Source organism: Larus michahellis, chromosome 4 (genome assembly GCF_964199755.1).
Source record: "Larus michahellis chromosome 4, bLarMic1.1, whole genome shotgun sequence".
Taxonomy (NCBI): Eukaryota; Metazoa; Chordata; class Aves; order Charadriiformes; family Laridae; genus Larus; species Larus michahellis.
In genome coordinates, this window is record NC_133899.1 from 91,363,846 (window position 1) to 91,391,710 (window position 27,865).

Consider the following 27,865-nt stretch of genomic DNA (forward strand, 5'->3'; position numbering starts at 1 on the left):
CTTCAGGCTGCTTTAGGTTGATGCCAAAACAGCCTGCAAGAGCCAATTTGGCTCTTCCAGGTATGTGGATGTGTATTTAATCTCTTACAAACTGTCTAATTTATACTTATAAAAGCATCCACCACTCTCTTGCGGTACTGAGCAAATTTTCATTTTCAGAGCTTATTCTGAAAACATTTCTGCTTTTTCCCCATCGTCATTTTTTACAGAAAAGTTACTTCTAAAATCTCCCCAAATGATACTATCGTCAGCCCTGTAGTCATATCTCACGTGGAATAAGATTTAACATCTTTGCAAAATCCTGGTTTAAACACATATAGCTTATTTTCTGCATCTGTAAATATTTTGCTTACCAATATCAGCTTCCCTGTGATTCTTGATATATTCAGCGAGCTCAAAATTTCCCGCTATTATGGCCACCTAAAGGATTGTAAAAAAGTTACAATTAGCATATTGCCATCACTTATTAAGTAGGAAAATATGCACGTTACGTTACTGACAAACATCATACAACTACATTTTCACTTCGCAAGGTGGAGTAACTTTATTATTTCTATTCTGCGACTACTACCCGCAATGCATTTATGAAGGAATGGTGAGAAATGACGTCTCCAACTATTTATAAGCAGCTCTGCTGGTCCCCCAGTTCCCCGTCTACCAGGAACGCTGGGATCCTGGATGTCTCGGGAGACCCCCAGAAGAGCTGAGGCTTTTCATGTGGCGGCAGTCAAAACCAGCAGTGAACATTAACCACACCATCCCCAAAGCTCTGGGAGCTATTACTGGCGTGTGGGAACGGTACAGGAGCAGATTTGGAGAGACACATCCAAGATATTATTTCTCTTAAATTGTTCCTGCCTCACAACTTACCTGAGCAATGAAAACAGGGGCTACAACGCAACGCAGGTGGGATAACCAGGGAAGAAGTACCAAGAACTACAAGTATTCAGGTACCGCTAAAACACCAAAAAAGACTAAAAAAAAGAAGAACTGGAAAAACTTACGCATATATATAAAATTTAAAGTATTTTAATAAAAATAGTTCTAAAGTAATAATTTCCTTTTTCATGTATTTCCTGGTTGTCAAACATAGACGTGTAACTACTTATTCCAAATTCCCATTTAAAGTACTTAAAAAGAGAAACATCTCCACTGGATACGAGTAAAGTGATTTGGTTATGCCATCGCTGTCTCCTCCCTTTTTCTTCTTCTCCTATTTTTGCCCTGAATATTCAGCAATTACCTTTGCTGGCTCTGTTTGGCAGCTTTATATTGTGACGGATACTGTCCCCGAATGGCACTGTGGCTTTCCTGGTGCAGGTAAAAGGGCGACGCTGGGCGCACCTTTCTCATAGAAGCTTCTGCATATACAGGGTGCAGGCCAAAAAAGAAAAAAAAATTTAAAAAAAAAACCCAAACTTTTTTAAGGATTCCCCTGGATATAGGGCTACTGGCAGTCGTGAGAAATGACTGAAAACTCAGGGAAATTTCTGAGCTGATGACCAAGAAAGATTATCTCCTCGTACCAGTCCGCAAATCTCAGGGATGTCGAATAACGCAAAGGAAGACTGAAGCGCTGAAACGGCCTTAGGGAGGTGTATCAAGTACAGTTAATGTGAAAAATATCTCTTCGAGTAACAAGCATAAGACCTTATTTCTGCACTCATCACAGGAAATCGAACAGACAATTTTATTTACGACCAAGCGAAACAAACTAATATGGAAATCCTCAAAAATGAAGACTTAACACACAAGCAACACACTTCAGACAGAAAATCTTGACTAATTTGTATTTAAGTTTCCAAATCTGCTTTAAAGGGTAGACTTAGAGCAGGTTTAAATCACGAGTCATGACCATTACATCCGTTTCACCTAAAAATAAAATAATCACACATATTTTCTGCACTTTTCATTCAGCATCGGTTATTTACATGATGTCTCCTTCTGCCATTAGTGCATCTCACGCAAGGCTCGGAGTGGACACACCATAGATCCTACCACACCACCGGCAGAAGTCCCATTGAAACACTGTATGAGGAAGACTATTTCCTACGGGCATGGGTGCACGGCCTTAGAAAAAAGAACTCACTGCAACGCTCCTGAATAAAACTAGACGGGATTGCTGAAAGTCAGATTATCACGCTCTTTTTTCCCCTCCCGATGACTTCATTTTAAGGCCTTTCCTTAGACCCGAGACTCCCATTGTATTAGACTTATGCTTCAAGCCATTACTCATTAGTCCTTTCTGTACGCAGCCCTGGAAACCCTTGGGGAAGGACCCCCAATAATTAAAAAAACTATTTCAAACACAGTGAAGCAGTCTCCGGTTTATCTTTGCGTCCTAAGCAAGCAACAGTTGGTCTAAAGAAAGACAAACCGATTCAGTTTAGGTTGTAAAGCCTACTGGCTAGTAAAGTACAAGCAAGACTAAAGAAATTGCCATATTTTAAGTATAATACCATATCAGAATAACTTTTTTACCTTACCAAGCAAAGTTTAAAACAACTGAACCTACCATTTATCATGTTAATTCCCTGAATCCAGGTTTTCCCCCAATATAATTTTTTTTTAATGCTTTTCAGGTTCCGTCTTTTTTTCTTGGCAAATAGTTTCTCGTTTCATTAAAAATTTCTATCCAACATAAAGGCTAAACACAGTAATTACATTTTCTTTTCAAGTGTATCTATTTCATGGCAGACGTTCTATTCCACATTTGTCTAGCACCGGGCAGTTACACTCAATACGCGTACCCTCGTGTTTTAAAATAAGCCTCAGGAGGCAGCCATGAGCACGGCATGTGCAGTATAATCATTTCTGCCCTTTAAATAATTAACTCACATGTAATATCACCATACTTACTAGTGATAATCGTGTAATTATTTTCTCATATTAACAGTAAGGAAACACTTTGCTTTGGGCACTTCTCAGCTGTGTTACATCAAACGCTGATGGATTCTTGGGAGCAAAACGCATTACTACGAATCAATAATACTGGTTTCAACTCAATCCCACTTCTGCTTTTAGACCACAGCTGGAAACATAAAGACTGTTTTTTCTCAGATATGTCGTAAGACTTCTGCATGCCATAATGTCTGGGAAGATCAGGGAGGCCAGAGAGGTAGATTGGTGCGCTGCCACCTCATCGCCAACAGAGGCAATTATCCACCTAAAAACTGCTACTTGAACCATTAGGAAGAAGACCTTTACTCCAGGAACTACTCCTGAAATGAACTGCTTCTCAGCATGGAGAAGGCATCAGAGTCTGGCCCTCAGCCTCCTCTGTACAGCTTCTGAAGCGTAACTCACGGCTGTCCACGGCAAACAGCCCCACGAAAGTAACAGCAGAGCTGTACAAACGCTGGCTCTTTACCTTCACATTCTGCAGCCTGGCTTGGTTCCGGTCCATAAAAGCAACGTTTGCATGTAGATCGGGGCTTTTCTCTACATTATAAGCAAGCAACAACACCTCTCTTCAACATTACCTCCAATTAGCATGTAAAATTCTAACAGGGAATTCACCAGTGACAGGCAGCTCGCTAGACAGCAGCCATGTTACTCAAATGAAAGAATTTTTGATACAGAGTAGATTTTAAAACTCAAGTATAAACATGCTGTTCAAGGGATAAACACATTTTATTACTCAAAAAAAGATATTGCCAGATAGCTAAGAGACAGCTTGACAGAGAACTGTTCCCGTGCTTGCTTCTGAATCAAGCACTGAAATTCAGCGAGCTCAAGGTATCATCTCTCTCGGTTTAATTTGCTTCAATTCGCTAAAAACAGCATGTAAAATTCTAACAGCAAAAATGAAGGATGTTAAGAGCTAAAGAAAGCAAGAAAAAGTTTAAAAGTACAAATATTTCTTGGCATAACATCAATACACTTCACTTGAATTTGATGGGTAAAGAGTGTGGGAGAGAGTGAAGTCAAGAGAAAAATCTGAGAGCTACAAAATTACACTCATTCAATTTTTACAGTTGCAAACTACAAAGCACAGCAACCACAGCCGCTTTTCCATCAAAATTTATTTGGAATCAAAATTATAGGGTGTTCAAATAAAACTGTACGCGTGAATGGTCTTCAGAAGATCTAGGGCTTGAACCAAATTAAGGCGGTGTAAAGTCTCCCCACGATTAAGACGAAAACTAAATCAGAGCCTTACTGGAGTTCTATAATTGTATTAAATTTCTTTCTACTTAAAAAAACCCTCACAAACCTAATGTAGCATCTTCACAGAAAATACGCTTCTCCATTTTCCTGGTTTTAAATAGCCATATTTTGCTTTTCAGGACGCTCTGTAGTCGAGTGCTGGATTTCTAACTGAGAGGTTACGGCAGGAAAGAAGGTTTTATTTGGGGTTTTTTTGGATCACAAGACACCTCTTCTTGGCAGGGAAAAAGCAGCAGAGCCAGCAAAACTGCAGGGAAAGATTATTTTTTTGCAATTCCAGTAGGAACTGGATTCCAGTCATCAAAATGCATCACGTGCATGTTTACAGACATGAAATATTACCGTGAGAGGCTGGAGGTAGCGCTTTACAACTGGAGGCCAACTACAGACTCTGTTATGCTGAAGCTTCAAAAACGGCAGCTTTTTAAAATCTGCAAATACAGCACTCTTACTATCTGATCCCTGCAGCAAATGCCCTTCATTGCCTCCTTTTGCCACGGACGAGACGCTCGTCTTACATCAAAAACCTGTATGTCCTTAGTCACGTTACTCTGTATACCCGATAAAACCTGTTTATGCATCGTCTAAAAAGAAAAAAAAAAAAATAAAAATCACTCCTTGACAACTTCCACTAAAACCTGCACAGCTCAAGCACAGAGTTTTCAGACCCAAACCAGGATCCTTCTCTGCTGCAGTGCCATTTGGTTGGGATCGCTGCCATGGAGCCCACTGTACAACACAGAGAACAGAAACTCCTGGGTTGGTTTTTTTTTTTTTTTAAAATCATCATTAGAGGCAATTTTACATGAATGATAGTAACCAAAGTGACTCATTTATCGGCTCCCACGCCTCCAAGTTTAACTGACCCCCACTAAGGGTGTTAACAAGGGGAATTAGTTATTTTCAAATTACATTTGATAACATACATGACTGACCTGAATAAGTACATACGCCTACAATAGGGAAGGGAGCAGGAAGTAAAACTGAGCAGGAAGATCTCTCTCGGGAGGAGACAATTCGTACAAAATAAAAAGAAAGGAGGGTAAACCATGCAGCTAGACTGGCGGTATCACCTCCTATTTCCACGACACTCTGTCTTCCTAACGTCACCGCAACAAAAAGCGAACGGAGTCGCTGCAAGGGGTGACAGCCGAGACACGCTCAGAGGGCCGCGGAGCACCCAGGCACGGGGTCAGTGACCGCGGGCAAGGCAGCGGAGCCCAGGCACGAGCTGGTGTCACTGCCAGAGCGAGACCAGAAGCTCTGCGTTATATGGATATTTGCTCCGCCGTGGTAGAAGGAAAGCTTGTTAGAGCCTCGCGGAATGCCTCACAGACAGACGTTTCCTCCACACGCCGCAGCTGGTCGCAGGGGGTTACTCCCCGCCACGGCAGGCGATGCCAGCTGCTCTGCCACCCGCTCGGTGCAGGAGGTGAACTGACACTTGGCCAGTTGCTATGGCTGGTAACTAAGGGACAGCTCGGTGAAGTAGAAACTTGAATGAATGAAGTAGCTGTGACGCAGAGCGGGGGGAGCAGGCAGGAGAGGGGGCACCCCATGACTGCCAGTCCAGCACAGGGCACGGGACGAGGAATGAAACCCTCATAACTGGTCATGAGGCACTAGGGTGAAGAAGGTGAAGAAGGACATTTCTTCCTCCCGGCACAGCATTATTCTCATCCTCTGATTTTCTGATATTTAGTCAGAAACGTTCCCTCTGGATACAGGCAGTTTTGAAGTTGGCTTTCAGAAGTCAATTCAGAAATTAAACATTTGACGCATCTGGTTAGTTCTGCTTCCCTGAATCTCGCGGCAAGTAAGACTACTTTGTGTCAACCGTGAAACCTGACACATGTCCAGTTACAGGTTTCGGTGCCACAGGGTTTCGTAATGTTTTCAGACTCTGGACCAGATACAAGCAGCAGCACTGACTCACCAGCTTCTCTCTTTTCAGCCTCATAAATGCAGTTGTCAACGTATCACTTACTTACATCCAAGTATTTAGATATTATTCTTTTTTATTGTGATTAATGCAGTGTTCTGTTCCTTTTGGGAAACTGGAAATTATACATACACTTCAGCTGTCACTAACCTTTCACTATTGATTTTTTTCTGCTCTCGTAATGTATCACAGGTAGACTCCATATTAAATTAGAGCAGGATCTTTGTAGCCTGTTAGCAAACACAATTTTAGAGCTTTATAGGTCAGTCCCTGAAAGGCAAGTACCAAAACCAGTGTTACATTATCGCTCTTTGGAACAAACTGCTCCATACAATAAGAAACAATACAAAAAGAGACAGAAATTGAAGTTGTCCCCTCTCAAATCCAGCCAATGAACTTTGACAAACTTTCTAACCTGGGAGCGAGGAGGGAGTCTCTCGGTTCATTTACGTTCCACTCTCAGTCAAGGCTGCTGCGCTTCCTTCTGCCCATGCTTAAAGCTTAGACCAGGCGAGACAAAGCTTCAAAGCGCTCTGCCTAAACGGAGAGCGGAGGAAGCTGTTTGGGCTGCCCAGCTGTAGCTGCAATTCACAATAAGCAGTTCAGGATAAAACACTCAGCACTCCCCACCTGCTTTTTCTCCCCCTTCTCTTCCAGACCATTTGACCTTCCTGATGAAAGTACCCTGCGTTATCCTTCCTTCAGGGCTGACGTTTCACCCTTCCACCGCCTCTGCTACCCAGCAGCGCCCACTAAATGAGGGTCTTTCAAGAAAGCTTGAAATGGCAGAGTTCAGGTATGGCCCAAACACAGAAGGAGGTAGCTCTATCCCAGGACAAAACACCGCTTCAGTCTCGACTTTGCTTGGTCTCAGCCAAGCAGCAGAAAGGCAGATGGACACACAGAATACTGAAGGTGGTGAGACACTGGCCCAGGTTGCCCAGAGAGGTGGTGGAGGCCCCATCCCTGGAGACGTTCAAGGCCAGGCTGGATGAGGCTGTGAGCAACCTGATCTAAAAATGTCCCTGCTCACTGCAGGGGGGCTGGACTAGATGGCCTTTAGAGGTCCCTTCCAACCCAACACATTCTGTGATTCTATGATGCTCTGAGGTACATCCACCCCACGAGCTCCCACCTCCAGGTGGAACTGGAAGAGGTGATACAACCCTGCCAATGAGATTCTAACCATAAGACTCTCCAGAAATTGCCTTCCACTTAAATCACAGACTTATCCTAAATTATTTCTTGTACCACTAAGGACTATATTATTTTAGCAATGAAGAAACACCATCCAAGCAGTTACAGCCGTTATGCAATAGGATTCACGATCAGCAGAGACTCATGAGAAATGAACACAAGTGAGTTTAGGAGGAATGGCTGGGATCACCTCCTTAACGAAGAGACCACCTGAAAAGCTCTTCCACATGTCATAATAAGGACGTGTTTTCTTAACATTAAAATTATAAGAAATTATATCATTTTTTAAAAGTGCAAGTTCCCAGACAAGTATCACACCAGCAATTCAGCCAATAACTGCAATATCAAGAAAGAGGTGACAATCCAACAGCAAGGCAATCTCTAAACCATTCCATTATAATCAGAACCTTTGCAGACAGAAACCTTTTTAATTGAATCTGAAAATCCAATGGTGCTTACTGTGGGGCAATGAAAAGGCAACGAAGTTCAAGGTATTTCTATCGTGTCCTCTCGAAAGAAAAGCTCTCCCTAATAAAACCAAGAGGTAAAGGCTTTTGGGAGTCTAAAGCCCCTTTGAAGCCTGTCACTGTGTACCATCAAGTATGCAGCAGTCATCCACCAGGAGATTAGAAAGTTAAATTAAGGTCAATTAATTGCGAAGACCCTGCTCTCACATATGCCTGTGCACGCCCATGCAGGACACAGCACCATCAGGTTCTATCCCTCATAAATAGTGACAGAAAATCATGCAGCACACTTTGCAGACTCAAAAAAAAAATATTAAAAAAAAAAATAAATCTTAAATCAATATGTATCCGTTGCTCTCATATATGAGCAGCATGTAGATTTCAGAACTCTCTTCAGTGGTACAGATGGAGTTCGGGTTGGAAAAGCAAGAAGCAATCTGTGTTCCAAATTTCTCTTCCATAGGTGTGGGAGAAAAATGTACGGATCAAACACTATCGGTTTCTGACACAATTTCAGAGAGCTTCTACATGAGGGTACGTCTATTTATTCAATAAATGGAACAACACACCTAGAACTCACTTTCCTTTGGAAATACATTCTTTTCTAATACCGTAGCAAAACGTGACCATTTGACAAGTATTGTTCTGAGCTCAAATCACAACACAGACTTAAGGGATTTGCAATTAGAGAAGACACTAAGAATTCAATATATACAACAACATGGGGTTTTTTTCTGAACCAGTTGGAAAATTCTAGGCACTTCCAATAACTATATGATCTAAAAGACAAATGCTGAATAATCATGAATTCTGTATTTTACTTTCCAAAATCAAGGGGCAAAGTATCATCCCATATTTTGTAGCTGTATTGATTACAGCTGATTTTTGACTTTTAAGCTACAACACTGTAAAATAAAGCTAGTGGAAGCTTCTTAGTTCACCTCATCATAAAATAAAACCCAATCCTCGATTAATATACTATTAATATCACTAACTCACTCTCTTTTTCTAACAGCGCTCCTGAATACATATAATATGGATGACATATCTCAAGAAGATACATATGTTTACATTATGGAGTAAATGTAATTTACATTTACACTCCGAAACTTTATTAAAAACTAATCAGTTTTGAAGTTGAGATGTAACACGTCTAATTAGAAATATGTCAGAAGCAAATTACCAATTTGAGAAGTTTATAATTGTGTAATTTTTGCACATATATAATAAGATAATAATGTTTTTGTTGAAAATATATCAGAACTGAAAGGTTTTATTTATTGATAAAATTAATGTTATTAATGTTAATTAATGTTATCAATTTGAAGCTCCACTTCAGGTATAACATTTTCAAGTTTCAGTAAAACTCACTGAAATAAGATGAACAAGGTACACATAGAATAAAGAAAAGCAGTAAAATTTATTTTTGTTTTCTTTAAATAATAGTCAGTAAAGATTTATATTAAGTGCAGAAATAATCCCCGTTCTCTACCAGGAGAATAAAATGCTAGCAATTTTCCTAAATCACTCTGTAGTAACGTTATGAAAGAATATCAGTAAAAAATCATACTCAGCATTTTCATACATGCTGCTTTCCCGGACAAAAAAGTAATTCTTAACAGCTTTAATTCTATAATGTAATACAAGCTTAATATTATGCATTTTGAAAGGAACTAACTTTGTCTATTAATATATCTGATGTCCAGTAGATGGCAAAATATCAGCAACCATCACCTTTAATCTTCTTGAAACTTGCTTAATTTAAACCCCAAAGTATATAATTTTTTTTCTTCTTCTTTCTAGTCTCCGCTTTCTATTTCACCGGACAGCAGGATTAGCTTTACCTTTTGGATGTTTTCTGTATGTTATCTGCTTGAACGACAATTTCATCTTCATCAGTTCTTGATACAACAAAGGACAATAATGTTACTATCCTTTAAATAGTCCTTTGAAGACAGTTTCTTCACCACTGAATTTTTTTTCTCCAAAAGCATGCTGCTGCTACTGTTCCCAAATTTGCCAGCACATGTTAGCATACTGTGTACAAAAATCTCTTAGCAACAATATCTTAGTGTCTAACATTTTCCTTCTTCCAACTATGATTCACGGAGCCATCTGTAGTCAGATATTGACATGCAGTATCTTAAAATAGATACCTTACATTTGCTCAACAACTAGTTTTAGCATCTGAAAATATAAATTATGGGAAAGGGCCAATATTTCTTTGAGGCTCTTCATCATTCCCTTGATCATTTTAGCACTGTTTAAACAAAGGCTTGCCACGATCACTTCGCCTTAGTATTAAGGTCAAAGTACTGATGCCTTCCTGCACGCAGCCGTAGGCAGCTCGGCTGTGCTGGGTACCGTCCCTCCCGTAAGCCCTCCAAGCAGTCGCGATGGCTTCCCTGGCGAGGACCACCTCACGCTGCTGCTCTGGCTGGTTTTTAATAGTAACCAAAGATGAGGGTTTTAAATTTCAAATATTGCTACTAGCACTAAGATCTAAGCATTTTTCACAGCCTTGGAGCATAAACCTGATGGAACGTGCCCTACAATGGGTGGGACAAGGTCAGTGGCAATGGGCAATGACGACCAGACTCTGCAGCAGTGGCTACATAGGGAATGCAACAACGTCCCCTATTCTGCTCAAGGAATGGAAAAAAAATTACAACCGTAGCCTCCCAAGCACTGGTTTTGCCTCCTAAAACTCTTACAAAGTCTTCACTCAGGAGAGGAAGCATCTTGTTTTCAGCTACAGCAAATAATCTATTAGTAGCTAAAGATTTTGCCTAACCAAAGTTATTTGTTACAACGTAGTCTGCAATTTTGTATAACTAAAAAGGCTAGCATGGTACTAAAATCAGGAAATGCCGATTAGCAATACCCATATTCACTAGAATAGAGTATATAGAAAGATTTGGTAGCATGGCTTTGCAACAATCTTAGGTGAAGTGCGAGGAACACGCTCCCACCCCCCAGTGAAATCAAACAGAATGTTACCCACTTCACAGGAACTAGGATTTTACCCTAAATATTTTTGAGCAACTAATATTTTAAAAATAAGCAGATCTATAACAATGTGCATCCAAATACACGACATGTATTTAGCTGAGTATTATCAAAAAACCACAGTGCAAGCATAACAGTGCTGGCACATTTTCATCGCTAAAATGCTCGTTTTGCTTGCAGGAGATTTTACGGTCCCTGTGGGTCTTCTGAAATACACTCAGTAGCCATGAACCAGTGCCAGAGCTGACTAGCCTGGTGAATTCAAGCCAAAATTAAGAGAAGGGTATCGCACTGTATGACCTCCTTTTGCTCGCCCTGCGTCCTCAGTGCTGGCTTAGCAGGACTCTATACTGGACCGACACCTAAACTGCCTGTAGGCAGCCATGCTCACTTCCCAGTAACCTTACTATGATTTAAAAACTAGAACCTGTATTTCATTTTACATGAACATACACAACTGCGTTCTTAAAGCTTAACTACTCTTATTCATGAATAAGCCATGGCTGAATACCTCCAGATTAAACTAAGCCTGCATGGACACCAAGATAAAAAAAAAAAAAAAAAAAAAAATGTAAGTCCTTTCCTCACAACATGCGAGCAAATCACTTCTAAATCATCTCACTCTCTCAGCTTTGAAATGCAAACTTAACTCCTATGACAAAAGGATCCCTCGTTATGCAAGAACCAGCGTGCCAGAAAGCGTTGAACTGAATACGCGGGCAAGTCCATTAAAGGTACCATGAAACATGTCAGGAAGCAAAAAAGGAACATGAAGGAAAATTCATCCCAGGCACAACTTCGCTGCTTCACGCCATTCTTTCTTTTATTTCCTCCTGTTTCTTTAGATGAGAAATAACTACGATTTTTAGCTTACCCTACTTCGTATAGATTGTATTAAGCCTCCTCCATGGCCACTGCATGTGTTGGGAAATCTAATTTTTATTTCTATTTTAAAAGTAGAGAAAATAAATTACATCCTCTTTCTGCTTCTGTGCTAAAATGCCACCTAGCAAGTCATTCTCAAGTAAGATGTGTTTTCCTACACCTGGGTTTTAATTATTAATACGGAAAAGAAAAAGCAAGCGGTGCGATACACGCGCATTTACAATTACAGACCCATTCCAGGGGAAAATCCGGCTCAAGCTGGAAAGAGCCATCAAAAGCCAGTTATTACATAATCCTCGTTAGTGCTACATGGGCGAGCAGCGATTGCAAAGGAGTATTTACTAAAAGCAGATAAAGCCAGGTTGCAGCATCAGATGAATCAGATAAGACACAGCCAGTAATAAAACTGACTTAATTTTCTCCCCCCTCCAATACTATGCTAAATCAAAAAGCCATGAAATGCAACCTTCTTCAGCAGAACTCTGTTAGAAAAAAGATTGAGAAAGTGTTTTATTTGCTAGATTTCGCTCTCCTTGAAATTACGCTCCATGTCAGGTTACACAGAACTTTCAGCTAAAGCGTGTATAGGTCTGTGCTGCTGCAGGGTAAAAACTCTCACCTCTGAAGACAGTCCCACCTGATAGAAAAGGCAAAACGTGCTATATTAGCAGCTTCTTCCCCAAACACTTTCAGAAAAATGTCTTCCTACTCACAGCAGGCAGTAGATACTGCCCACTACTTCACAGTAAAAACTGTTCATGGGATTCAATTCTGCAAACACTTAATAATACAGTGTTGCTTCAACTGCTAACCCAAATGGCTGAAAATGCTTTTGGAAAGCCCTTAGGATCAAATGCATTGGGTTCATAAAATACTGTGACTATTTTACCTAATACATTTGGTGGATTCGTTCCAAATTCTGGGGGTTAACTATAATAAAACCTTTGGAAACAGCAGTCTAGTGAAAGTCAATGCCAATAACATACTCTGATGAAGATGGACACGGGACGGCAGCGTATGCCAAATGCTTGTCACGAATGTTCTCTCCAAATAGCAATGCAAGAAGATGCTAAGTCTGTCCTAGAGGCACAGATCCTCCATTTTTATAAGCAATAAGAACTCACTGGGATATTCAGCACTGATTTCTGGCAATAGCCTGTACAGTCATGTAAAGGCAAGAGAACATGCCACCACATCACTGTCCATCCTCACTATGACCATTCATCTGTACTTGGAAGCCTGAAGTGCCACACTGACGGCCATGGACACAAAATTAAAATATCATCGTTGCCCAGAAACGCAAGTGTAAGTTCATAGAATCATAGAATGGTTTGGGTTGGAAAGGACCTTTAAAGTCCATCTAGTCCTACTCCCCTGCCATAAGCAGGGACATCTTCAACTAAAGCAGGTCTCTCAGAGCCCCGTCCAACCTGACCTTGCACGTTTCCAGGGATGAGGCATCTCCCACCTCTCTGGGCAACCTGGGCCAGTGTCTCACCACCCTCAGCGTAAAAAAAATTTCTTCCTTCTGCCTAGTCTGAAGTTGTGACAATCCGTTTGGACACAAGCAGACAGAGGAACACAGGACAGGAGCAGGACGCCGCTGGGCACCCTGGTCATCCATGGCAGAAGCAGCCTCAGCACAAAAAGCGGATTTCAGGTTCTCTGATGTTCCTGGTTCATTATTATTGACTGATTCAATCCGTGTCACTAGCACTATTGCATACACATGACAGCAGCATACAAAATGTAATAAGGTATTACATTTTATAGAGAAAGTGAATGGTATTAATATCTCAAAATAACACGGTTTAACAATAAGAAAAAATTAAATGTAGCAGATTACCACAAGCATGCTTATCTATGGTTTGTGAAACAGATTTCCCATAAGGTTTAACCTTCTTATACCACACATACAGGTACGGGAATCAAGGATTCCTCAAAGGACAACATCTCTCATCTCTCCCACAGTTCAATCTGGAGCAGAGTCTGATACAATGCACTTTCCTGCAAGAACACTGAGAAAAAAAATACTGGATATCTGTCACATCTTTATATGGTGCCTAGCATTTCCATTTCAAGACATGTAAACCCCTGGTAACAACGTAATACAAATAAACGGGCATTTTAGATTAATCTTGTTCATATAGCTCCAGTCTTAGAACTAATGGGGTATTTTTATGTCATTTATTCACCCCAAATTTGTCCTAAACCCATAAAAATACAAAACCTTCTTCTGATAGACACAACAATGAAATAAAGCTTTTCCAATGACAAGATTTACAGCACTCTTTACAGCTACAGTAAAAAACACACACAGTTGTCAGAGCTGACCTTTTTCCAAGGATAAGACACACTACGTGTGACTGCTCAGTTACGATCAGGCTATTTAAGAACTTACCCTTGCTGCCTTCTCTTCTAGGATACAGTATAAATAAAATCACAAGAGCAATATTCAATCCTGCTGTCAAAATATTACAATTAAATTAAGACTGTACGAATCACCATTGCCTCTTGCAACTTCACCCATGACAACCAATCACGTCTGAATCGCACACGAGCTTCTTACTTTGAAGCAAGAAGCGGTAGTGACCCTTACAATTTAGTTTGCTTAATTTGTTCCCTTTTATAACCCAATTTCCGTCGCTTCTGAGCTTTTGGAAGTTTACCCATTTGGTGGAAAAACAAACAGATTGGCTCCTAGCGACCTCAGAGACTGTTTTTCCCAGGGAAATCCTGCTGCATGTGAGAACACCTGAGGCGTTTCAGCTGGGCACCTCTGCCTGAGAGGGGAGAAAAAGCACGAAGGGGAAGAAGAAAGGGTCTCGGATCATTTACAGGGAGCGTGATACAAAAGACGGTCTCATGGACACTCCCCATAAGTTTACAGTCACATAACAAGAGTGCAGCAACAAAAGCTTCTTTTTTAAAAAAAAGACACACTCTGCAGTAAGTATTTTTAGCATCTCTAAGCGTGGCAATATTTTGCATCTCTCAATAAAAGATAATCATATTATTTCTTTATATTTTACTATGTAACTTATATTGTCTGCTTTTCTGAGAAGTGACAGAGGTTAAGACAAAAGTTAGGAGTGATCAGCCAGCACTATGCCCTGGGTGGAAGTGAATGGATTTTAACCCAATTCTGTGTTCATATGTATTTTTCTGCTCCTGGATGTCTTACTATATCCAGCCCTTATCAAGCCAAGGGAGTGCACTGCTGAAAGTCCCTTAGGCTGAGGTCCAAATTTTCAAAAGTAGCGGCAATGTCTTCAGAGTAGTTGAGGCATCTTTGCTGCCACACGTCTTCAACAAGAGTATTACCCTCTGCTTTGTTACTGGCTTGGCACCAGCTGTATAATGAACCGATTACTGACCTTTGGTAATTGTACTTCATGTGCCAGTAAGGAGAAGCATCTGCCCAACAGTTTGTCGATATTCCAAAATTGACAGTAGGAGGAAATCTGCTGACACCTGAGGTCACCTCTAACCTGCCATCAAGCACTTTCCTGTTGGAAGGGTTATCGGAACAGTATCTTGTATCTCTAGTCTCAGGAATATTTTAATTTGGCAACATTTCCCCCAATACCCTAACAGGTAACACACATATCAGCACCACAAAGGCATAAATATGCCCAAAGCCATGTGTAAAATTCCCAAAAAGCCTTTTTCTCAAATGAGAACGGGTGTTCCTCTGTGTGAGTAGCACTCCAAGGTAAGGGATGAGAAAACATAACATAAATAATCATTGTTTGCATCTGGATATATCACCATGAGAGCTCTCCTTTTTTTCTTTTTTTTAATGTTAATTACGTTTTTTAAGAAATTGCATTGAATCATAGAATCATTGAATCTTCATGGTTGGAAAGGACCTTTGAAATCATTGAGTCCAACCATACACACACACACAAAAAAAACCCCAACAACCTACAATCTCTGCCCTTCAGAGCATGCCCTGAAGTGCCACATCTAGACGTTCCTTAAACACCTCTAGGGATGGTGACTCAACCCCCTCCCTGGGCAGGCTGTCCCAGTGCCTGACCACTCTTGCAGTAAAGTAATTCTTCCTAATATCTAACCTAAACCTCCCCTGCCGCAACTTCAGACCATTTCCTCCGGTCCTGTCATTACTCACCTGGGAGAAGAGGCCAACACCCACCTCTCTCCAGCCTCCTTTCAGGTGGTTGTAGAGGGCCATGAGGTCTCCCCTCAGCCTCCTCTTCTCCAGGCTAAACATGCCCAGCTCCCTCAGCCTCTCCTCATATGCCCTGGTCTCCAGACCCCTCACCAGCCTGGTAGCTCTCCTCTGGACACGCTCCAGCACTTCCATGTCCCTCTTGTACAGAGGGGCCCAGAACTGGACACAGCACTCGAGGTGAGGCCTCACCAGTGCCGAGTACAGAGGCACCATCACTCCCCTGCTCCTGCTGGCCACGCTATTCCTGATACAAGCCAGAATGCTGTCGGCCTTCTTGGCCACCTGGGCACACTGCTGGCTCATGTGAAGCTGGCCGTCCACCAGCACCCCCAGGTCCTTTTCTGCCGGGCAGCTTTCCAGCCACTCTTCCCGTATGCCTACATATATACATCGTAACACACTTTTTTATTTTTAAAGGAAAAATCCATAGTTTGTTCTGGTATGGCGACTTGTGCAGATTTAAAAACGCTAAATGCAACTCTGACTAATACCTCTATGTCTCAGTCTTAAAAGCCGTTCTGTAGATTTTTTATTATACTTGTTCTAGTACTTTTGGTGTTTTTACATGATTAAAACCTTAAATCTTTTCCAATCAATATCTAAATATCACAAATAATGAGTAAGTGCAAATTAGACTGTACACTCTTCCATGACAGATTGTCCTTTACCTATTATTTCTGTACTGCAAAACACAGCGGAACTGATCAACACAAGCGGTGATCTAACATAAAAAAAAATAAAACAACCAAAGCAAGTATGAATAAATTCCATTATTTGACTCAAATCAGGACAAAAGGTGGAAAAAGCTGAAAGTCTGACTAAAGGCAGAATACATAATGAGAAAAGAGCTACACACTAAGAGTAATAGACAATATTCAATGAGGCATTCTTCACGCAGGTGCTTCAGGAAAGGAATTAGGATGAAAATAAATACCTGGCAAAGACAAAGTCCTTGTGTAATTCGTACGCTCCATTAACACAACAGTTACATATTTTAACATCAAGAGAGAAAACATTACTTTATATTTGTAAAGATGCCTTTTTGAGGCACTGGACAGAGATTTTTGGTTTTCGGTTTTAAAATTAGCTTGCTCAGAGTTTCACCCTTTCGACAATAAGTCAGAGACAGAAAAAAAAAAAAACAGAGAAAAAGTTCTTTGCCTGTAAATTTCATCAAAAAGATGAAATTCAAAATTATAACAACCTAAGCAAACCTGGGGTTTGCAAAGCCATTATAGTGATATGCTGGATAATAAACGAGATTATTTTTTTCCAGACCACTAGCAGGGCTGGGACCATTGCACGCCCTTCCACCTTGTGACAGCCCCATCCTCCCCGGCCTCCCAGCTCAGCCATTCCGGTCCGAGCCTTCCTCCCCAGCATCGCTGCCCCAGGAACTGCCCCAGGAAAGCTCCCTCTTTATACAGTCAGTCACGACTTCCCTCTAATCTGAACTTCTCTTCCCCACAAGACCCTTATCAATCTTGGTCTTGCCCCATTCACTCTACTCCTTCGAGTCCCAGCTGGTTTTGTGTTTTCTCACCCATCTCCAAGCTCCATATTTACTTACCCATCCCCGATGGCGCCTGTCTCTATTCCCCCCAGCCAGCTCAGCTTCCAAATACACAGCCTGGTTTTGGAGCCCCTGTATTTGAGTCAGACTGCAAACTGGTTTACAGTGCCACGTTATTAACACGGAGATCACTGACAGCATGCACAGCAATTAAAGAAAACAAAACAAAACAACACAACATAACACAACAGGGGAGATGGGACGAGGAGAGGTGGGTCAACAGAGTTTTTCAGTATGAGCAAAACAACACATGTTTTCCCTCACCCATACTCCGAAACAGCTGAATCATTTTGTTTTTCCGAACAATGCCACCCGAGATACCAGGCGTGGAAAATTTCATTTCAAATGATTCAAATCTGGCAAAAAGTATGAGCAATTGAAAATGGATGTACCGCCAACACACTGAAAGGAACAATTCTACCTGCAGTGGACCTGGGAGATTGCTGCTCCTCCTGCCAGCTGTGTCACACGAGCGCGTTAATAACCCATGCGGATTTGGGACAGCAGTGGTCAATAATAAGGTACAGCCAAGCGCAATCATTCTCAGGTACAACTCTGCCATTAAAAGATGTCACTAAATGCCACCTCAGAATAGTTCCGTGTATTTGAACACATATGCTTCAAAAACACTGACTAATTATTAGCTCTACTGGCTCTAAGCTTGGAAGCGCTTTATAGCCCATATGAAAACATATGAATTATTCGCATAGAGCTTCTGCTCACTAAAAGAAAATGGAAAATCACGATAAACAAGATGTATGTTCATTTTAACTTACACAACAGAATTTCAACAGCTTGCGAACACTGCAAAACTCTGATATTTCTGGGTTATTGGACTAATATTTGCCAGATAGGTGAGAAATTATTTTACATTAATCTAGGAGAACATAAAATGTGTGGAAACTTCGCTATGGACATTGACAGGATATCGCAGTTTTTCTGCAAGGATATTCTGTAAGGTTTTACCAATACAATACAGACGGTAACATCAAAAAAAACCCTAAAGCCACTGGAAACTTTAACCTATAGCTGGAACAGAAGTTACAGTTCAGCATTTCATAAGCCAGCTTATGAGAGCTGTAATTCGATGTACCGTACGTTGGTGGCAAACACTGTTTCAGCAACCTCTAGCATAAGGCACGAATGGTTGTGGAGGCATCAGCGGTGCTTACAGCAGACATGGTTGAGGGCACATCCAAGTTCAGTTCTACAAATGAAAGCACAGACCCGCTCCGATTATAGTTACTTCAAAAGAAAAATGGCCAAGCACAATATATATACCAGTATATTATTAGCTAGCGCTTCCAGCTCTGTAACATCAATTTTTTTCCCATCTGTTCGCACAGAATAATTAGTGTGTAAGGTACTTAGATTACCCAGCTAAGACAGGATGGATAAGTGATTAATAAACAGAGGTGGTAATACAGTATAATGATGTGGCACAGCTATCATCTTAACTCTAATTGCCAGTCAGCCTTTAACCAAAATGCACAGGACACGCAGAATTCTCACGCTCAGCCCGAGGACGGTGATGGAGGAATTGCCCCGATCTGCTTGGAACATACACGGAGGGAGGAGATTCACCCCACGCCCATACAAGTGTTAATACTTATTAGGAGGGGGAGGGACCCCCCCCAAAAAAAAACCAGAGAGAGAAATGCCTGCTGACCCATATTCTGCTATTGCAGAGTGCATCCCATCAGCAGCGCCATCCATCAAGGCTGACAGTCACCCCCAGACTTTCGGCCACGGGTGACATCACCCGTACTCAACACTGATTACTAACCTAATGGACCCCAGTAATCAGTCAGGATGAGACACGTTTCTTCAAAGGCAGCCAATAAAAGCTTAGGTGCCTAACTGAGAAATACAGACAAGCTTTTTCATGGCCTCGACACCTGACCACGCCATTCCAACACTAACTCCGCTAGACACTGAGAAGGACAGCTGGGTCCCAGGCAGAGATGGGTACACCGTGTGGGATACCTGAATTAAGTGGCACAGAGTTCAGCCATGATGAATTTGCCTTCCATATGATCCGGTAAACCCACGCTTGTTTTAATAAGCACTGTGATCTGGTGAGAAGTGAAGACGTGCACAGCTGGGGTTTTTTTGGTGGTAAAATCACACTACATTCATAGGACACTAATGCCAGATACAAACTCTGCTGCTCGTTTTCATCAAAATAAATAACGCTTTGGCAGGCCTTGAATGCAAAAAATTTCTCCATGTCGGGATACTTCTGTTTTACAGAATAGCACAGTTTTCACATCATCAGTTTTCTAAGCAGCAATTCAAAAGAATCATCCTTTTAGATTTCTGAGAAAAGAACATAATGGAGGTTACTCAAAGGAATAGATGCTGCAGCTACAACCGTTCTCATTATGTACATATGAGATGCTTCGATGTTCCTTGCTACTGATTACATGAGTAAACATTTTTAGTATGCAAAATCCTATTAACTCGAGGGGATTCTGCATAATTTTATAACAGCTCCACTTGTGGTGTCTGATCGACTGGGTCAGCAACAGACAGATGGCAAAGAATTAATTCTAATGCTGCTTTATTGCAGTGCTGGCGTCAGGGTGTTCTCTACTCGCTGCATTTGAAAAACTAGAACTTTTCCTACATTCCCTACAGCTAGAAGTAACACTCCATAGAGCAAAAAGATGGAAAGTAATTTCCTTTTTTAAAGCATGTGGCTCTAGAAAGGATAAAAAAAAAGCCAACCTTATTGTCAGTCCTTATGTTCATACTAAGGGGAGAGTGACCAGTCAAAAGCCCAAGCATCAGAAGCGTTAACATATAATAAAAATCATACAAAAATCATATAATAAACAATAAAAAATAAGATTTCATTCCGTAGGGACAGGGGACAGGTCCCTGGTCAGTAAGTGCACTTCTACAGCTGTACCCTTCTCTTGAAATTATTTCTTCTGTCTCCTGTACTCACTTGATTTTATTTAATTTTGGCTACTCGTCCTTCACTTCCCGAAGCCCTACAATTACCAGCACCAGCTCTTACAAAGATTTTCTTTTCTGCCTTTTTCCCCTGTATTTTTCTGTTCTAAGAGGAAGAACAGGAATGTTGCAGCAGTCAGCACCACGAGGAAGACAAATGGAAACTATTTTACTTGCCACTTACCCTCCCCACATCAAAAACATAAAGGAATAATATAATCTCATCTCTCAAAGTAAAGAGATGACACTGGAACCCCATTCCTCCAGTAATTAGGGTTTTCTCTTATCCCATTTTTTAATTGCTCCGTAACTCTAAGGTACAGTGATAAGTATAGCACTTAGTGAATTTGAGCTTAGCACAAATTTAGACGGCAAACTATTAGCAGTCCAAAAATGGTGCCTAAAATTTAATTATTAAGACACTGTTTCCCCAGTTTTGGGAAAATGGTCCCAAAAGTAAACAACAATCTGGCTGGGATGTGCAAGCAGAACTCACAAGCTCTTGAGATACACAACTTACCTCCAGAAAACCTTCAAAATATGGAGAGAATTAAACTCATATAGATATATTTGGCTGAGGGTTTTTTAAAAGACTGAAACTCAGAGGCGTTATCTACACATAAACTTTGTCGAGCCAACATGGGACATAGTTAATACTCCAACTAGTTCAAAGCATGAGAGAAAAGGCAGCCTTCCTTGAGTTCCATGCCAGCATTATCCAAAGTGGGTCGAGGATGTAACGGGAAAGATGCAAAAAGCAAAGGTAAATCAGGATTTCTTTTGGCTGAAAGACTACTTGCTTTTGGGAAATAGCCCCCTCATGTTTCACAACAGGACGGTTCCTTTTAATGGTACTGTGCCATCGTTCTTCCAGAAGCACCACCTTCTGTAACTTGAAAAACGTTCTTTCTGTTCCTTTTTCTTCAAACGTTACAGCTTTCATCCCTATTTCTCACATGTCAGTTTGCATTATGAACGTTTCTCTGAAATCCGGGCTAATTAAGACTTCTTCAGAAATGAGGGCTTAAGGTTGTCAAGCATACCTGACAACCCTTTGGACAAACAACTACCTTCCATTTGGATTTTTAATTAAGCTTTCCGAAAGTACTGTAATATAAGAAAACGGTGAAAAAAAAATAAAATCCAGTGAGTTTTGACTAATCCAAAGAAAGACTTCATTTTCTTTCCAAAGAAAGACATCATTTTCTTAATTTTCATTCAGCTTTTACCACTGACAGTGCGTTAAATCAACCCCATCCCTGAAACTGAGCCCAGCTCTTTGGCCTCACATCCAAGGAAGGAAGAGTTTCTTTCTCGCTAAGTCAACGGGGGCCAAGCAAAGCTGAGCTGCCCGGTCGCTCCTTGGACCTCTCTTATGTGGGAGACCATTGCAAAGCAAAGCACATCCAACCACAGGACACCAGTCATTTCATGTCTTGTCATCAACGGCTCACAGAATTCTCAAACTCATTGACAGCGTCATGGGAACTGCTAAGAGTGAGCGTGTTTTTCTCTCGTTCCTCATTATCCCAGGACATCTTCACTTATTGCATTACACAAAAGCCACAGTTTCCAAAACTAGTTCTCTTCCTAGAAAATAGTAATCTTTCCAAAAATAGTTCCCTTACTCTACAGTTGTTTTCAGCTTTGTGCAGCGTTAACTTCTCCACAAAATCAAGTTCATGTGAGATTTTCTTGCCAATATTTCTGGAGGGCAGGGGGAAATATTTTTTTTTTTTTTTTTTACCTGAAATATTCTTTTTTTACCTGAAATGGAGACTGGCTGTTGTAATTCTTAATCTCCTTGTTGGCTCCCCGGAACAGCAGCACTCTTGCACAGCCCTCCTAAAAACAATAGAAGAGTAAACTTATTAATAAGGCTCTTTAGTTACTAAATCACAGAATGGTTTGGGTTGGAAGGGACCATAAAGATCACCTAGTTCCACCCCCCTGCCCTGGGCAGGGACACCTCCCACCAGACCAGGCTGCTCCAAGCCTCATCCAGCCTGGCCTTGAACCCCTCCAGAGAAAGAGATATTGTGGCTACGAGACGTGTTGCCGTTTGGTATAACTTTCCTTAAATATGACAAGGCTCTAGCTGCTTTCACAGCGTGTGGAAACAATATGCAAGTATAAAAAAATATGTAGAGGAATGTGAGAGATAAACACCTTACTAAATTTTTGAGAAAGTGTACTGTGGAAATTCCATATATGAAAAATCAGATTTTGCAGAAAATGTGTCAGTTCAAAATGAAATTTGGCTCTCGTATGGTTTTTGCCTATTTTGTAGGAAAAATTGAACTGTTCACAGTACAGTAAACAGCACCTGGGATGAACCACATCCTCCTCTATTGCTAAAAATTAAATAAAGCAGTTTTACCGCTTGCATGCACTTATTTTGGCTTTTTCAACCTATCTTCAATTTTAAACATTTAGTGTATGATTATTTTTTTTTTAATATACCCGAAATTATTTGGTCTGGCTATACACGCTGCACTGAGCAGTCTTACCTTCTCTTTTTTCCCTGAGAAATACTGACAGTTACAGCACTAACCGAATACAGCCCTTCCATTAAGAGAAAAGTATGGCTTCAGGCCCTCTGAACCGAGGAAATCTGCAAATGAAATCCCTCAAAAGCAATTTTTTTGCACCGATACAGTGTATTGCTTAAGTTGGTACTCTGTGTTAAGTTGGCGCTGCTGTAAAATACGACTGACCATAACCTGCTGAAAATCCTCCGTGGTTCTGGCACGGTTCTCAAAATACTAGACTATTTGATGATCCGTATGTAGGCTGTATTTCCTACCTGTCATCTTTAACGTCCATCTTAGGACCTGTTGCAAACCAGCTCATGTTTCAACATAGTTTTACATTTCCTCATCACAAATATTTCTATTAATTTTGTTGTGCTTTCCAGATTTCTTGCCCTGTTGTGTTACGGAGTTCTACCTAATGAGGTATTTCAATGTGCTGCCTTTCATTTTTAACAGTAAATTTGCAGCCAGAGAAAACAATCATATAATTTAGCTATTTCAGTGGCAGAAATGATGCTTATTTACTAGATTCTGAGTCATAAGTGAATGTGCTGAAATTATGATTGAAAATAATTTTTGTCGTTGTGGTTTCTAATTTCTCCCACCAGATTCTCGATCCCATTAAGTCTCCTCCATCACAAAGTTGTCCTAAATATACCTGGAAAATGATTCAACACTACAAAAAAGCAAAAGAATTACACATTTTAAAACACCACATGATTTACAAATTTAATAAGCTGTCTGCAGCGTAACAAAAAACACGCAAAGTGATTTATTTATTAAATGGTTTTGATAAGGAAAGTTTTGACAAAAGTGCTCAGAGTTGTTCAACGTAAGAATTTCCACGGAAACGTGTTTTGGATGAAATACTGCATCTGTTTATTTATCCTTTTAAAAGAAACAGAAGCATTCTTAGCTTCATCTTCTCTGCTTTTTTTCTCCTCCCCAATACTAAGGGCAACAAACTAGGAGAATACGCAAAAAAGTCACCACCAGAAATTATTTTGATTACTTTTCCTTTGTTAAATTAATGGAAATCCACATTTTAGAGCTCTCCATTGTTAAGGGGCTGCTGTAACTCCTGTTTGCGCGTATTTTAGCCCTGACAAGCTAGTAATTTCTGATATTGAGAGCTTAGTATTTCTCATTCATTATATCATACATAAATTAATATCCAGCAGCTTTTTAGATTTCATAAGATTAAAAACAATTTCACAGAGAAGTGTGGGCTTGTCAACAGATTAGATCCAATTTGCTGTCTGAAAGCCAATTACCTGATTTAACACTAAATGCTTTTCATATAGAATCCGATCCATTGACTGAAAGAAAGCAAACTTCATCCCAGCGTTGTTATTTGCAAAATACAGAGGCATAAGATCTGTCTAGATTTTATTCATTTACCGGATGGCCACAAAGTAACTTTAAAAAACAAGAATTTATTCCCATCACCACTTAGCTGAGACTCAGGAAAACAGAATTACCAACTTCAGAAAGCATCTCAAGAAAATCCCCTAATCCCCTAGGGAAGGCTGGAAGGGAAAAATCAAATGGGTAATGACTCCATCTACAGGAATCAAGAGGTAAAAAGGATACTGCTGTCCTTCCCATTCCCTCCATCCAGAAAAGGCCAACACCCTTCCTTCCGCATTCCCTAATAACAACTTGCAATAAAAAGGACACCGAAAAAAGTCAGCACACCGATTTTTAACAGCAGGTTACCGTTCACAGCACCCTGAGAAAAAAACCCTGATTTTCACATACACCTGATTAAGGAAAACAGAAGCACGACAGCGTAGTCACAAGATGTTAAACTTCCATTCCCAAAGCCAAGCTTAATGACCATGAAAATGTTTGCAAATCTGTAGATACAATTTCAATTAGTGTCTCTAAGTCTCCTACAGAATAATTTTTTCCACTGAGGTCAGGAGAAAAAATACCTCTCGACATGAAAAATACTGTCAAGCTACAGGATTATTCTAATTTCAGCATCATACTGCATAAACTTTGCTAAAGGTGTATGGTCTTGTAAACAACTATAGTCATGGAAACACAGCAATAAAACGGTTACAAAAAATCCGAGATGAGTTAATATTTTTATGTGCATTATGGCCCAGGCCTCAAAATTCCTACTCAGGGAAAGTGAAGTAAATGAGCTTAAAGCGAATATTTTAATTTTTTTTTTTTTTTTTTTTTTCAACAAAAGTACCCATAGTTACACACGTTAAGCTCTTGACGTGAAGCCTAAATGCAAAATTTTTGTTGATATGAAGGTGAATTTCATTTCTCTGCAAAATTTTCTAGGAATTTGAACATGGACCAACTTGCAAAAAGCTTTATATGCCTACAGTCGCAGAAGCCACCCAAGCTGAACAAAGAAACTCTTGCTAATACCTTAAATTAGTTGATGTTGGTGCTTGAGAGCCTGTTGACGACGCTTGGTAGACAGTGGGAAAGCAGCAGTCCATGGAGGTACTGGCTCCCACTGACACCCCGTGTACTTCAAATAATCAGCATTAACGCGGAAGGTTTGTATGGCTAGACTCTTTACGAATTTGTACCAATTGTGACATGCGCATCAAGTCAACAGTCTTGAAAAAAGTCAAAAAATATAATTTTGGGAATAATTTAAGAAGCTGAGGGTATTTTAGACCTAATTGAGGAATCTGTCTTGACAAGACTTTTGAAAAAAGCTAAGATGGTAATTAATTAAGAAGCAGATGCTTTAACAGATGTTTCACTAGTTACAGTCACATCTCATGACTTGTGTTTTCCTACTTCAATGTAACATTATACGTGCTGTGTTTTAACATAGTTGTAAAACTCGTTTGCTCCCCATCCCAGCCACACAGAATATAAAATGCTATCAAATCAAATGATTCTATTATTTGTAAAGGACTACACAAGGTGTAAAGAGCAGAGAATCCAGTATCTTCTGCAAAACCTACAGATACATTTCCAAGTATTCACCAAGTATTTCCTATTTAATTCTAACTTAAATTCTAGCAAAACAGCAATAAACTCTGAATAAGAAACAAATATTTAGATATGATACGTGTGTTGTTTTATTTTCTAATTAATATGTATACTCTCGCTACCTCCAATGAGCAGCCCTATTTGTAATCAGTGAATGAAGTACTAATAATATAGTTTTTAATTATGTTCTTCCTAGTTTCTATGACCACTGTTTAAAAGCTGTAACACTTCACTGCATATTAAATAAAACACATGAAAAATAATGAGCTACGCTCTTCTTCAGTGTAGCTTGCCTCTATGGATCAACAATAATGGGAAATTTATCCCAAAATGCATTTATTTAAGGCGAGGAAGCATCTCAGGAAAACCTATCACAAAACCAGTGAACTTCAACAGAAAACTCAACAAGCCTCTGTTTCTGTGGATGGACGTACAAGATGGAGCATTTGTTCCTCAAATTCTGTCTTTTTTTTTCCTGGTTATGTATCATTCTCTTACAGCACTGGTTTCCAGTTTCCACGGGACTGGACTCTCTGGATCCGTCTTCCCCCAAAGCAAGACATCCCTCCCACTTCCGTACGCAGAGGGGACCCCAGGTACGCCTCGACTCCCGCCGGGGATCTTGATGTCACTGAAGGAGGACAGTGTGCCTCTGCCAGCAGAGGCGGCGTGTGCCGGCTCACCTGGTTGTACAGGGCGCAGATGTGCAGCGCTGTGTTTCCCGAGGCGTTCTGCGCGCACATATCGGCGCCGTAGAAGAGGAGATGCTCCAGATGTTGGACGTGTCCGTATCGGCAAGCCTGTGAAGAGATGAATTCGTATTTTGGTTATTACACAATCTACGCAGGTGTCCCAGGTAAAGATTTTTAGCAGAGAAGATGATATTCTACTTAGGGTCTAATTTTTAGAACCACCCCTGGACTGAATGGGAGGACTAACACCCAGATGTGCACACCTGCCTGTAAACACCAACTTGCGCACTTCAGGTACAACAAGTCTGTGCGTAAGTTTAAGCATCTGCTTATTTGAGGAATGGACGTTTAAGGGATTGAGAAAATACAAAGTTTGGCACTTTTTATCCACTAATATTCCTAACTGTCAAACATGATAAGCAGACTAACGTAAGATCGGGTTTTTTGTCCTGCTGATCTTCGGGAAGTTGCCCACTAGAGGGCACTGAAGATGATCAGATTTCAAAAGCTTGTTTTTAAGGGGTGAAAACAGTTTGAGGAAATCTGGCCAAAATTCAAGTAATAATCTTCTTGATTCTGTGATGTCAAGTAGATGCACAGTATACACAGGGCACTGATCCAAAGGAGGGAACATCCTCAAGAGTTACTTTATCAGGCACACAAATGAAACTGTAGACCCTGAATACTTGGAAATAAACCTCTATGAATGAGACTCCAGTGAAATTTGAAACTGTCCTGTTCATGAAATAAGTTGGAGCAAAATCACGGTATTTCCATTCATCAGTCTGATTTACTTGACTATCTTCTCCTCTATAGCACACCAACAGAGTGCCTCCCGATTTGTGGTTTTTTTAACTTGATATCATCTCAGATGAGTATCATTCCTGCATAATAATATGGAATTTACGCTGAGACATACAGGTATACGAAGCCATTCACTCTGTCTTAGGTACCTAATTACCACTGATTTCAGTGGGAGTTACAAATCTACACACGTTGCAGTTTGGATGAGAAAAATTAAGTGTGTTGCTCAATACACAGATCACATCCCAAATCCCAGTCTAGTATCCTAACCATTACATCTTTTCTTCCTCTGTTTTCCATTTTCAACACACAGAAAGAGGTAAAACAGTGTTATATTACATAGTCTATTCATTTATAAGTTATTTGCCAAAACAGTATGCTAGCTGTTACTAGAACAGGAACATTTTAACACTAGGCACCAGAAAGCAGGCATCCAGCAACAAGCAAAGGGAGAATCAGT

General features: G+C 40.5%; 1 protein-coding gene across 4 annotated transcripts in view; it reads right to left on the reverse strand.

Annotated features, from left to right (window-relative positions):
* The window catches only part of SHANK2 (SH3 and multiple ankyrin repeat domains 2), a 377,060-nt gene that overhangs the window by 276,116 nt on the left and 73,079 nt on the right, over window positions 1-27,865 (reverse strand). For 2 of the 4 annotated variants that reach the window (XM_074586402.1, XM_074586403.1), the window contains 3 exons: window positions 26,593-26,709; window positions 22,170-22,247; window positions 354-420 (listed from right to left, as the gene is read on the reverse strand). In XM_074586402.1, coding sequence (XP_074442503.1) covers window positions 354-420; window positions 22,170-22,247; window positions 26,593-26,709 — 262 coding nt within the window. Of the gene's footprint in view, window positions 1-353; window positions 421-9,620; window positions 9,822-22,169; window positions 22,248-26,592; window positions 26,710-27,865 lie in introns of those variants that run through there. The other 2 variants (XM_074586407.1, XM_074586406.1) reach the window with 1 other exon arrangement.